Source organism: Dendropsophus ebraccatus, chromosome 10 (assembly GCF_027789765.1).
Source record: "Dendropsophus ebraccatus isolate aDenEbr1 chromosome 10, aDenEbr1.pat, whole genome shotgun sequence".
NCBI lineage: Eukaryota > Metazoa > Chordata > Amphibia > Anura > Hylidae > Dendropsophus > Dendropsophus ebraccatus.
The window spans coordinates 17,478,088-17,492,138 of NC_091463.1; the positions used below are offsets into that span (position 1 = coordinate 17,478,088).

General features: G+C 44.0%; 2 protein-coding genes across 4 annotated transcripts in view; one reads left to right on the forward strand and one right to left on the reverse strand.

The window, feature by feature from the left end:
- FOXP3 (forkhead box P3) overlaps positions 1 to 9,903 on the reverse strand; it is a 90,550-nt gene extending 80,647 nt beyond the window's left edge. For all 3 annotated transcript variants that reach the window (XM_069985963.1, XM_069985961.1, XM_069985960.1), the window contains exon 1: positions 9,831 to 9,903. The gene's annotated coding sequence lies outside the window, so the exon portion shown is untranslated. The remainder of the gene's footprint in view (positions 1 to 9,830) is intronic.
- Positions 9,904 to 12,273: 2,370 nt separating this feature from the next.
- GPR173 (G protein-coupled receptor 173) lies at positions 12,274 to 13,392 on the forward strand. Its single transcript, XM_069942752.1, has one exon. The coding sequence runs from the start codon at positions 12,274 to 12,276 to the stop codon at positions 13,390 to 13,392; it is 1,119 nt and encodes a 372-aa protein (XP_069798853.1).
- The last annotated feature ends 659 nt before the right edge of the window (positions 13,393 to 14,051 follow it).

A 14,051-nucleotide genomic window follows, 5' to 3' on the forward strand; every position in this document is an offset into this window, starting at 1 on the left:
CACTTTGTGCCCCTTCAATAACCCTATACAGTAAAAGTGCCTCCACAAAAAATAAATACTAACCTAACTACTCACACGCCAACCGGTATTGCATCTCCTAGGCCTTTGAAAGTGTCTGGCGGAGAAAGTTGTCTATGGCTCCCTGCCCCACCATAGTGTTCAACTGTATCTTGCTGAGGATGCTGATGGAGAGGAGGCGGTTGTGTATTCAACTGGTTGGGAATAATTCTTAATAACTTAATGCCACAAGCAAGGTAAGGGTATAGCTTAAAGGGGTACTCTGGAGAAATTTATTTTTCTTTTAAATCAACTGGTTTCAGAAAGTTATAAAGATTTGTAATTTATGTTTATTTCAAAATCTCCAGTCTTCCAGTACTTATCAGCTGCTGTATGTCCTGCAGGAAGTGGTGTATTCTTTCCAGACTAACACAGTGCTCTCTGCTGCCACCTCTGTCCATGTCAGGAAGCAGGAGAGGTTTTATATGGGGATTTGCTACTGCTCCTGTCAGTTCCTGACATTGACAGAGATGGCAGCAGACAGCACTGTGAGAGACACCACTTACTTCAGCACTTACAGCAGCTGATACGTACAGGAAGACTTGAGATTTTTTTAATAAAAGATAATTACAAATCTACATTACTTTCTAAAAAAACTGTTGATTTAAAAATAATTCTCTAGATTACCCCTTTAGACTATGTTCACACAACGTAAGTTCAGTATTAATCACGGCCATTGTTGCCGATTTCAACCAGGGCCGTGATTAATACTGAACTTTCATTTTGCTGCAGCTAGATGGAATAACGAGTGTATACACATAAGGGGAGATTTATCAAACATGGTGAAACAAGTGGAACTGGCTCAGTTGCCCCTAGCAACTAGGGATGGTCCAAACCTGCCGAGGTTCGGGTTCGTACGAACCCGGACTCTCGGCAATGATTCCCGCTGTCTTAAACCTCCATGCAGAGGGTGGATACAGCGGGAAGACCGCCTGGAAAACTGGGATACAGCCTATGGCTGTGGCTGTATCCGGGTTTTCCAGGCGGTCCTCCCGCTGTATCCACCCTCTGCATGGAGGTTTAAGACAGTGGGAATCATTGCCGAGAGTCCGGGTCCGTACGAACCTGAACCTCTGCAGTTTCGGACCATCCCTACTAGCAACCAATCAGATTCCACCTTTCATTCCTCACAGTCTCTTTGGAAAATGAAAGGTGGAATCTGATTGGTTGCTAGGGGCAACTGAGACAGTATCACTTGTTTGATAAATCTGCCCCATAGTATACACTCCGTCCGGAATCGCTAGCGGGCACACAAAATATTATAAAATTTCGTCCGCAAAGAACTTGTCTGTTCACATTGTGTGCAGTGGGGTATTCGGATGAGGCCGCACATGGGATGATCTTTTCTGACACCGGCCGTTTTGTGACTCGGGCGGGTCACAGAACGGACGTTGTCTTACGGCATGTGAAGATGGCATTAAGATGTTGATGAAAGTGGATTAGCATGCATTTTATATGGGCACTCGGGCTGAGACTTCTCGCTCCTTCCTTATGCCAGTGCTCGTATAGCGGTTTTACAGCATAGTGTCTTTCTAGATGGCCCCAAGCAGCTGAGTTGAAGCGTAATTTAATAAGCGGGAGATCGCACAATAGACAAGAAAAGGCCGTCGCTGTGACTTCCCATTTTGGTACAATAGTCTACCTCCTCTAATGTGTAATTCCAGCTCCAGCAATCATTGCAGGTGAATACTTATTTATTCTGGCAGAAATCACATGCAGCAGGCTTACAGTACACATAAAAGCAACGTACGTGTATTTCAGAGGAGACAATAGCAAGCTGCTCTAATCCACTTATAGCCAGTGGGAGAAATAATAACATAATGGGGAAACCAAAGCCCCGGGCCTCCGCCTTTCATGGGCTAGGTAGGGCTGGATTTAGATACTCCGACATCAGACGAGCCTCTTAATCATAATCGGGATGTCCGTCTGATTTGGCCATTTTACAAAAAAAAAAAAACTAAAAAATTCCATTGTCCCAAAATAAATCCCTGTTATTTGTTATAATGGGATTTTCCTTCTAATCGTCATTTACACAGTATGATTAATAACAGTGCTGGGAAGAGTCATTATGTAGGTCAGACAATGATCACAGCCTCTGGATTGGATTATTTCCACTATTTATATATAATGAGTCTTTCTGTGATTTCACCAAATGGTTAGATTGGAGCGGGGACTCTCAGGAGGAAAGGATGGCTCCCCCTCCATCTAGAAGAGGTGTATTATAGTCTATGCTGGAACCATTGACCCTAATGCCATAGACTGTAATGCCAAGTGTTTGACTCTCAGATCGGTCTCATGATGGACCTTTGGAGTCAACAATCGGGAACCGTGATTACGCATACATGATATGCATACCTTGAGCCTCTAATCTCGTGTCTTAATAGCCCAGAATTATGCACATCCCATGCCATTATAAGGTGCTTCTGGGACCTATAAGCAGGGCTGCCACAGTATCTATTAGGGGTACGGAAAAAGGGGCCACTCTGGTGCATCGAGGGGTAAAGTACCGCCCCTCAGTGTACCAAGCGGCCTGATTTGCATATTACTTATATGCTCATATTTCATAAAAACTCAGCTTAATGTTCCCTATTAGGTACTATCAGCAGCTAAGGGGGTGCCCCAAACCGCTAATAGATTCCCTTTAAGTGACTATAAAAAACACCCCACCAGACATTTCTAAAAATGTAGTCTTGGCACCCTCCCCATAACTAGTGTCTCTTTATGTCCAAGGAACCGGCAGACAATATAGGATGAAGTGTAAGGGGTCTTTATTGTAATTCCATCTATAACTGACGGAATAAATTATGATATGGTTATAATAAGGATAGCCAGAATAAGGGGGGGGGGGGGGGCAAATTGGGTCATTGCAGTTGTCCTATGGGTACGTATGGCAGTAACATGGATGCCTCCTCCCATCTGATACGACCTATGGGTTGCGGCAGTATACGTCTTGATTTCCTTGGCGGGCCTTATGCATCAGTGGGTCAGCTGTAGGAAATCAGTGGATTTCCTTGGCGGGCCAAAAATAATGGCACGGCAGGCCAGAGTTTGACATGGCCGATCTATACTATCCAGTGTGCTATACTTGAAAGTGATGGCAGCTGAGATGTAATACCAGACTTAACCTAAAGGCAAAATTAGTGCGGTTTCTAGTCTCGTAAACCCTTAAAGTAATAACGTCCACTTACAACCTATCTTCATTGTGGTTGTAGCTCACATTTTCTAATAAAGAGCTTCAAATCTTCTACACAGACATACTGTAGAGTTATATGGGTTACCCAAGATTAGAAAAAAAATCACAGCTACTTTCTTGCAAAAATAACGCCACCCCCTGTCCTCAGGTTGTGTGCGATATTACATTTCAGCTCCATTTACTTCAATAGAACTGAGCTGCAAAACCCTCACACCCAAACTGAGGACAAGAGTGGTGCTGTTTCTAGAAGAAAGCGGCCATGTTTTTAAGGCCACGTTCACACTTTGTAAGACAGAGGCCGTTCTGTGACACGGCCGTGACATAGAACATAGAACATTGTTATACAGAAGTATTGTCGTGTATTACATCATGGTCACATCCTCTAGTAGGACGGAAAAAAAACGTATAGGGATTTATCAAGACTGGCACAAAAAGCACATGTTTTTCCAATCAAAAATGCTATATATATTAAATTTAAATATATATATTATATATATATATATACAATAAAAAGGTACAGAGCGCTGTATCTCTGCAACCATAACAACTCAACAATCCATACTATAAAACAAATGTGTCATCTCTCCTACACAGTGTTTGTTTTCATAGTCATCGCTCCTCCAAAAAAAGAACAGAATAAATTCCAAAAAATAGAAAAGCATGGATTTCAGAATGTGACGACACGAGGACAAATGTTCTAGAAGAGCATATACAAACAATATACATTTGGTATTTGTGGGACTGACCTAAAGACGAGCCAACATGTCACTTATACCGCACCATGATTGCTGTAAACACTAAACCCAAAAAACATTTGTGAATTACAGTTTTTTTTCTCTATTCCCACCCTGCTCAAATAAAAAAAAAAAAGTATGATTTTTTTTAAATATATTATATTTGCTTTATTTGCTGCAACTTGCCAATAAAAATATAACTCATCCTAGCAAAAGGAGAAGTCCGGTGTAGGACATTTTTTTATCAAAAGAGTCGGGAAGGAGGTGGCTGAACATAACAACATGCACCTACCAGTCCCCAGCTCCGGTTCTCAGTCGCTTCCTGGTCTGAGCGGGGACCCGGGTCGTGACTTGTCAGCCCCACTCAGGCAGTCAGTTACTGGGACAGGACACCACTTCAGTCAGTGACTGGCTGAGTGGGCCCTTTCCTGGTCAGTGAGCCTGTAACGCAGTGCTGCGTGGGGACAGGGATAGGTAAGTAGAGCTTGTTTATCATGTTTTAACACCCCCATGTCTGCAGCGGATTTTTTATTTTGGCAATTGCTTACTTTGGTCATGTAAATCTCTGCTCTTTTAGGCAAAGTAGTCAAGTGGGTGGTCCTATCCGGTCGTGTCACAGAACGTCCGGTGTCAGTGAACTATATCCCAGCCGAATGAACTTAATTTCTATTGAATTGGGATGTGGAAGCACCTGTGTGCTCCTGCATCCCAATTCACCATAGCACACAATGAAGAGTGCAGCCGCAGCAGCACGCTCCATTGTGTGACCTGTCAGACTTGTGCAGCCGCTCTTCAATGAATAGCAGATGCACAAAACTGACATGTCAGTTTTCCATGCATCTGGTTGGAATCTCGGACGGATTATAAACTATGGGGGAGATTTATCAAAGGGTGTAAAATTTTGACTGGTGCAAACTGCCCACAGCAGCCAATCACAGCTCAGCTTTCCTTTCAGCACTGCCTAAAGCTGAGCTGTAATTGGTTGCTGTGTGTAGTTTGCACCAGTCTAAATTTTACACCCTTTGATAAATCTCCCCTATGTGTATACACCCAAGCCGGGATTCCCTCTGACTTCTATGCAACGTATCTTTTGTATTAAACACGGCCATAGTTGCAAATTGCAACAACGGCCTAATTAATACAAAACAAACATTGTGTGAACATAGCCATTTACAGATAGTTGTAATTTGTTGATCATATGACTACTTTGGCCACTCACATGTATGTCCATCCATTCAATACAACAGGGAACCTCCGGCTGTAGCAAAACTACAATTCCCATTATGCCTTGACAGCCAAAGCTTAAGCTTTAGCTGTCCAGGCATGATGGGAAATGCAGTTTTGCAGGTTCCCCAGGTGCATTACAAGGACCGCTCTAGTCCACCAGAACTGAAACTACTTTTATATAGCAGTTCTGGCTCTTAGTGGACAGTCTTGAATGGCAGACTCCATATGTAATAACCCGTCAACTAATTTAGTCCTTCTAGAACAGACCGGAATCATTGATGACCAGTCAAACTGTTATCACTTATAATACATGACTACACAATGTAGATTTCCATTATTCTGCCTCACACAAGAAGGTCTTTATATTACACTTGACCTCGCTTACAACCCGAAGAGCATTCCAGAAATAATACCGCTACAAGTCATGCATAGACGGAAAGGTCAAGTGATTCTTTTCTGGACCAAGGTTGTCAGCCGCACAATAAAAAATGGGATACTTCTCAAAGCAACCCAGCAGGAGAAAATGACCCATCCCATAGACCAAGATACAGATGTATACTGTATACAATAGGGAGGCAATGGGGTGACAACTCCATTTAGTACTGCTCTCCCTATGTATTATGGCTATCCAGCTCTCCTTTAAGTGTTAATTTTACACCAGGATTAATAATAGAGCAAACAACAAAAAATAAATGGTGGAAGTCAGCTCACCTCCTATTATTTTTTGTTCGGATCTCAGTACATTCAAGAGGGTGCACGGTTCCCGGCGGTGGCTGACCGCCAGCAGGCAAAATGGACTGAAAGTAGTGTGGTTCCGGAACTCCAAAAATTGATTAAAAAATGTATATTTTATTAAATCATGTTAAAAAGCAGCAGAACAAGTCATGCTGTAAGGCCAAACAGATTGATGCGTTTCGCGCATGCGCGCTTAGACTATGACTAAGCGCGCATGCGCGAAACGCGTCAATCTGTTTGGCCTTACAGCGTGACTTGTTCTGCTGCTTTTTAACATGATTTAATAAAATATACATTTTTTAATTAATTTTTGGAGTGCCGGAACCACACTACTTTCTGTCCATTAATTATAGGGCCCCTACATGACTGTCAATCTTTCTGCAGGTACAGATACACCATTTAAGATGATGGAGTATCCAAGAACCCGTGTCATGTCCCGTTTTGTTGTCCTTGCTGTTGGGAATGCATGAATAAATTGTCAACTGGGCATCATCAATCGTATTACTGGATGTTCAAGGAAGCCTACAAACCACGTATTGTAATAATAATTGCTGTGAAAAGTGCATAGTAGGTAATGGTGAAGCATATGGTTTCTCAGCCATGCATCAGATAGACACATGTCAAATGTTTGGATTGGTCCGAGTCTGGATGCTGAGACTCCCACCTATCACTAGAATGATTGGGAAGAAGCACTTGGCTAATTGCTTCTCCCCCTGTCTCTCTCCTCACAGCATAACAAGAACTCCATAGACTTTCTATAGAAGCCATCTTCCGTAGAGAGCAGACGGCATTCTAGCAATCGGTGGGGGTCTCCATGACAAAATTTTTTTTTTAATTCTATGACAGTAAGGGCCCTGTTACATGCAGCGATAATCAGCCGATTTGGCCGATCGCTCTGTAATAATCAGCAGATAAAACGATCATCGGCTGATCGTGTCTTTCGGTCCTGAACTAAAATTGACGCCGTCCATTGCTACGTGTAGTAGTGATGCACGACTGAGGGCTGATGGCTATGTAGCTGATCATCTACGGTGATCGTTTACATTATTTATTGGGCCGTCTAATAGGACCCTATCACTTTCAGCTCTCCCTTACATATTAGCGAAAAGTCAATCGAATAGGTGAGGTAGGCTCCCATCTTCCCCCTAATAAACGATGCTTAGGGGAGATAAGGATCGGACATCTTGCATTTCAACAGCCTGTTCCTTTTGTTCTCAGTAGAAATAAGCCGCTACCAGAGGAGTCTGCTACCTCCTTTCCCCCTATTCAGAATGCATAAATATACGACTGGGTCGGGTACTCATGGATAAGGGATTAGTGGGAAGAAATGGCTCAATAAATCTCAAACCTATAAAAGTAGAACGGTGGTCCTCCCTTCCTGCTCTGTGTCTATGTGAGCAAGGCATCCTCATAATCTTATATTATGTGGCCGATCACGTGATATGTCTCTATGACATATCAAACGTTTTTGGAAATTACAGTGGCAGTTTAAAGCGATTTTCTGGATGTTTTGTTTTTTTAAAGGCCCTATTTTACGGAACAATTATCGGCCGTATTCAGGCGATAATCGTCCCGTGGAATAGAAGGCAACGATCAGCCGACATCGTTCATGTTGGCTAATCGTTGCGTCGTTTTTCTTTCAAACATGTTGAAAGACAAACGACTCATACAGCAACGATCTGCTGCCGTTGCCCCGTGTAATAGGAGCAGCGTCAGCAGACGCTGCTGTATGCTATGGGCTGCCCGGACGATCTAGCGATCACCCGGGCAGCCCCCCCGCAACTTCCCGCAGCCCCTGGACTCACCCGCTCACTGCCACCGTGTGGAATAGCGGCAGCAGCGAGTGGGGAATGAGGAGCAAATGAGCGCTAATAACGCTTGTTTGCTCCTTTGAGTCGGCCCGTGGAGTAGGGCCTTGAGTTGTCAGGCAGAAAGAAAGAAGCTTTAGGCGGCACGCACACGTTCTTGATATATACTGGGCTCCCCCATTTCTTAACACAAGGAAATGCCCTCTAAGCCAATTACTAGCTGAAGTGGGTTAATTCTGTGGCCACAAATTGGCTGGGCAGGAGATTTCCTGATGGAGAACCTCTTGAGTGTCGGCGACACTCAGACAGTAGATTGGACTGGTAGGTAATGTTATTTTAAAAGGCCAGTCAACCCCTATAATTATAATTAAAAATTTTATAAAACACATACAAGGTGTGAAAGATCAACCGGTTATGCACTATGTTACATCATGGCATGTGTTACGATCATAAAAGACGCTAAAGTATGCGCATCTCTAAAAAAGAAAAACTAAATCATCCCCCCCCTCCCCGCTCGTGACATGGGATCCCCACGGTCACACTTATTTTGTGTGCTGAAAAGGTTCTTTAAAGCAACTCTGTACCCACAATCTGTCCCCCCCAAACCACTTGTACCTTCGGATAGCTGCTTTTAATCCAAGATCTGTCCTGGGGTTTGTTCGGCAAGGGATGCAGTTTTTGTCATAAAAACAACTTTTAATCCGGCAGCGCTGTGTCTAACGGCCGGGGCTTACATTTGTATATGCATTAGGCTGGCACACCCTCTCTGTCCTTCCTCCCCACCCTCCTCATCATTAGGAATGATCCAGGCAGATTGCTTCCTATTCCCCAGCTTTGTGCATAATAAACATGGGCTGGATCGTTAATACACCAGTGCAAAGCTCAAACAGCAGTAAATGTTCCTGGATCATTCCTAATGATGAGGAGGGTGGGGAGAAAGGACGGAGAGGTGGTGCCAGCCTAATGCATATACAAATGTAAGCCCCGGCCTTTAGACACAGCGCTGCCGGATTAAAAGTTGTTTTTAGGACAATAACTGCATCCCCTGCCGAACGGACCCCAGGACAGATCTTGGATTAAAAGCAGCTATCCGAAGGTACAAGTGGTTTGGGGGGGACAGATTGTAAGTACAGAGTCGCTTTAAGTAGCAGTGGGTAAACGTAGTGGTCCTAGTGTATCAGCCAGATCAGCCCTCATATACCAGGCCATATCTCTGAATAGCCATACAACTCTCTAAATTTCCATGGGATCCAAAAATACCACCATGAACGGCTTCCATTTTTTTTAAAGAAGGCCTTTGCTCTTTTTTTCCCTTGCCGGTTCTGCATCTAATTGGTCCATAGTTAGATATTTTTTCACCTGACTTATCACCTGCTCCATGGTAGGCATATTGTTCGTCAGCCATCGTGCCAGAAGGCAGCGATGGACCATTTTTAACCAAATTGCAATGAGTCCTGATGGATCCCCTTTACTTTAATGGGTCCACTAGTTCTGTTCCCCATAACCAGGGTAAAAAAACCCAAAAAACTGGATTATTATAGGTGTCCAGAAAAGTCCTCCATGATACCCTGAGGGGGTTGTGTACATGTTGGGTACAGTCCTAGCAGACCTCAAAGCCTCAGACAAGACATTTCCAGCAATCAGGTCACTTTCAAATCTGACCGAATTTTTCCAGAACAAATAAAATTGTCGGCTGATTCGGTGAGAACTGCTGTAAATTCTTTTGTCTCTATGGACCATTGAGTCTCTTACAATATGTCTGCCTGGGTTCCTTGCCCCCCTGCCTATCAGGGTCCTATGGTCCTGTCCTGTATTTGGGAACATTGCGTGCTGCACTTTGTCTATAGATGTCAGTTCCACCCACTCGACTTATTAAAGAAAGAAAAGGCTTTCCGAGTATTACGTTCTCAGAACAGAAACTTTTCAATGCGAACAGGGTCTTAAGGCGCAGACATCTGCAGTAATGATGTGATCCTCAGCGCCGTAGTGAAGGTGAAAGGAATTAAGGAAAAGCGGATTATCAGGAGCTGAAAATAAAGCAGTGAGCATATCCTGGGAGGTGATTCTTATACTTACCCGTCCAAAGGTTTCAATCTACAGGAGACATGAAAGAAAAACATAGAATAGTAATAGGACAGTCCCTTATACCACCACAGACCAATCCTTCATACCTAAACCGCCCAATTAGATTGGTTGCTATGCATTACTGACCATAGCAACAAGCATAAAATGTCAGAAGTGTGAATGCGATTATTTGATGTAATTTTAGCAGAAAGGATGCTATAAAGGCTCACAGAAAAGCTTTAGGAAAGACGTTACTGGACTAAATCTTATTCCACCATGACCACCTTCAGCAGCAAGTACATAAAAAGCTGATGATGGTTTGGGGTTTTGTAATGCACAATGATAAGACACAGTGATGTCACAGCAGTGAGATAATGTGCACAGTATAGTTATAGTACAGCCATAATACACAAAGCGATGTGACCATAGTGAGATAGTGTGCACGGTATAATTGTAGTACAGGGATAATGCACACAGTGATGCCACAATAGTGAGATTATGTACACAGTAAGGGTCCTATAAGCCAGGCCGATGTAAACGGGCCCCGATCTGCTATTACACGTCCTCATAATCATTTAGCAAGGGCTGCATGGACATCGTTAGCGACGTCCATGCAGCCTTTGCTCAAACAGTTTACATTACCTGTCCACGTTCCCAGTGTTCTCCTGCACTCTGCATGCTTCCTCCCCAGTCCCGCGCGCTACAGCTTCAGAGCAGCCTGTCTGAGCTGACAGGCCGCTCAGCCAATCATTGGCCGCGGTGGTTTGTTCAATCGTCAGCCACCGTCCGCGCATCACTATTATGCGTATCGATGCATGGTCGGCCTGAATAAACGATCAGCTAATGATCGTTTCATTGGCTGATTGTTGTCTCTATTACAAGGAGAGATAATTAGCCGAATTCAGCCAATTATCGCTCTGTGTAATAGGGCCCTAAAGCTATAGTACAGCCATAATGCGCAGGAGATGTCACAGTAGTGGGATATGAGCACAGTATTATTATAGTACAGAGATAATGCACACAGTAATATCATATTGCTGCATTATGCACACAGTCATGTATATGATAACGCTCACATCGATGTCACAATCATTGGGTAATGAGCACAGGAAGGTTATAGTGCAACGATAATATGCATAGGCTTGTCACAATCATTGGATATTGCCCAAAGGAAGGTTATAGTAAAGTGATAATATGCATAGGGATGTCACAGTACAGAGAGAATACATAATGTAACATTACAATATAGGAGTAATGCACACAGCGATACAATAATTTGATTATTCAAACTGTAACATTAATGTGCATAGTTATATCACAGTGCAGAGAAAATGCTAATTATAATATCAAAATATGTCACATTGCATGGATAATGCACACAGTCATGTCAGGTTACAGGGATCATGCACATAGTGATGTCACATTGCATGGATAATGCACACAGTCATGTCAGGTTACAGGGATCATGCACATAGTGATGTCACATTGCATGGATAATGCACACAGTCATGTCAGGTTACAGCGATCATGCACACAGTCATGTCAGGCAGGGCTGGTTTCAGCACAGGGCTTACCTTGGCAAGGCCTGGGGCCCACAGTGCCTCTAGGGGCCCAGAGAGAGAGAGAGGGGCCCAGTGTTCTAATGTTCAGCCTGCTCACTGAAGGGCAGGGTGAGCCCTGAACATCAGAAGACAGAGAAAGAGCAGGATCTGCACAAAGAGAGAAAAGGGTGAAGGACCTGATCACATGATTTAAAGCTCCTCAACCTTACAGTGTGGAGAGCAGCCCGACAGAGACAAAGAGGGAGAAGACTGAGCTGTAAGTGATGTGTGTTAGTGTCTGAATTTGTCAGTGTCAGTCAGTTAGTGTCAGCCTGTCAGTCAGTGTCTGTGTCAATAATGTGTGTTTGTGTATGTTAGTGGTATCTCAAGTGATTGTGCATAGTGTGTGGATGATGGGTGCATAGTGGATGGATGAGGGGCCCGCTAAGGCTCTGTTGCCCGAGGGCCCGCAAAAGACCTGGTAGGCTTAACAATTGTCTAGGCTTTTATTACAGTCCTTGGTGTTTAATGCTGCAATGTAACTGATGCAAACCGCGTTTGACAGCCACACTTCATTTTTTTTAACCAATGTATTTAACCAATGTTTTTCTCTGTTTTTGAATGTTGTGATATATTAATAACCACTATTTTCTCCTCTCTTGCCCCCGTTCCTAATTTTTGTTCCTCCATCATTGTCACTAAACGGTCATATGTTGTACAGTCATACCCACGTTGCAGTCTTCCCATACAACCCTTACCCTTTTCGCACCTGCTCCCACCCATTTCTGTTTCCCTCCTTGCCACCTAAATTCCCATCAAGCCTGGCCCCCCTAAAATTCACCTTTATTGGAAATGGAGCAGCTCAGAAGGAGAAGGAGGCGCTGACCAAAGGCTAGTTGGAGCCGGCCTCCAACATGGCTAATGGCAGTGAGTCTGAGGAGCTGCCTGGCTCTCTTACCCAGTCAACAGCAATTTCAACCCATCTCAAACTAGTGTTACTGGGTTTTATTATATGTGCCAGTCTAGCGGGCAACCTACTGGTATCTCTGCTAGTGTTAAAAGACCGCTCCTTGCACAAGGCTCCTTACTACTTCTTGTTAGATCTCTGTCTTGCCGATGCTGTCAGATCATCTGCCTGTTTCCCATTCGTCCTACTCTCCATCCGCAATGGTTCGGCCTGGGCCTACAGCCTCTTAAGCTGCAAGGTTGTGGCGTTCATGGCAGTTCTTTTTTGCTTTCACGCCTCATTCATGCTTTTCTGCATCAGTGTTACTCGCTACATGGCCATTGCCCATCACCGATTCTATTCCAAGAGAATGACACTTTGGACGTGCATTGCAGTAATCTGCATGGTCTGGACACTCTCAGTTGCTATGGCCTTTCCACCAGTCTTTGACGTGGGTACTTACAAATACATCCGTGAAGAGGACCAGTGCATATTTGAGCATCGATACTTCAAAGCCAATGATACCCTTGGATTTATGCTCATGCTGGCGGTGCTCATAGTTGCCACTCATATTGTCTATGCCAAACTACTCCTCTTTGAGTATCGCCATCGCAAAATGAAGCCTGTGCAGATGGTGCCGGCCATCAGCCAAAACTGGACATTCCATGGGCCGGGAGCTACAGGGCAGGCTGCTGCCAATTGGATTGCTGGATTTGGAAGGGGGCCAATGCCACCTACTTTGCTGGGTATACGTCAAAACACCCACACTGCCAACAGGCGTCTATTGGGGATGGATGAGTTTAAAAGTGAGAAGAGGTTGGGTCGGATGTTTTATGGAATAACCCTGAGCTTTTTGGTGCTGTGGTCACCCTATATTGTGGCCTGTTACTGGAGGGTGTTTGTCAAGACCTGTATCATCCCTAATCGCTACTTGTCCACTGCAGTGTGGATGACTTTCACTCAGGCTGGGGTAAACCCCATCATGTGTTTCCTACTCAATAAAGACCTGAAAAGCTGTCTTCAGCTCCACATCCCCTGCTGGAGGACGAAAGCCTTGTTACCCAGGGAGCCTTACTGTGTGATGTGAAAGGGAAACCATTGCACTCCCAACCTCACATTGACCTCAGTGATTGGGAGATGTGGATTTACCAGGCCAGAGAGAAGGAGATGATCTGCTGGACCATGTTAACAGCGAAGACACAAAAACACCGAGATGAAAGACCATAGCTTTCTTTTTTAAAAAACAAAAAAAAAACAACAACAAAGAAATGTTTCTTTTATAGAAATGTAATTGACGAAAGGACATGGCGGGTGGGGGGTGGCCGGGGTGCGTGAGAATTTCTGGATTGTCTCTTTTTTATTCAAGCTAAGTGCATAAAGGGCGAGGGGTGAAGGCTGGGGAGGGGTGGTAATGGAGGGTATGCAAAGTGTGTTTGGTGGGAGGGAAAGGGGATGCTGATGGGAATTTATGTATTTGTTATGGACATATTTATTGACATGGTTATAATGCCATCACTTGTATTAATGTCTTTTGATTGATACAAACATGAGGGAATTTGGTTTTTCTTTCTACGACTTAATCACGTTCATGGGTACAGCCATATTGCGTGGACAGCAAAGTAAAAGGGTTTTCCAATAACAACTTATCACCTAGCTGATATGATCAGTGGGGGTCTGACTACTGGGCCCGGGGTATGGGGGGGTGTCCTAATTGTCCCAGTTTTAATGGAACAGTAGTCGAGTATA

Excerpts from the sequence above, each read along its gene's own strand:
- GPR173 (XM_069942752.1), top strand. The coding sequence starts at position 12,274 with ATGGCTAATGGCAGTGAGTCTGAGGAGCTGCCTGGCTCTCTTACCCAG.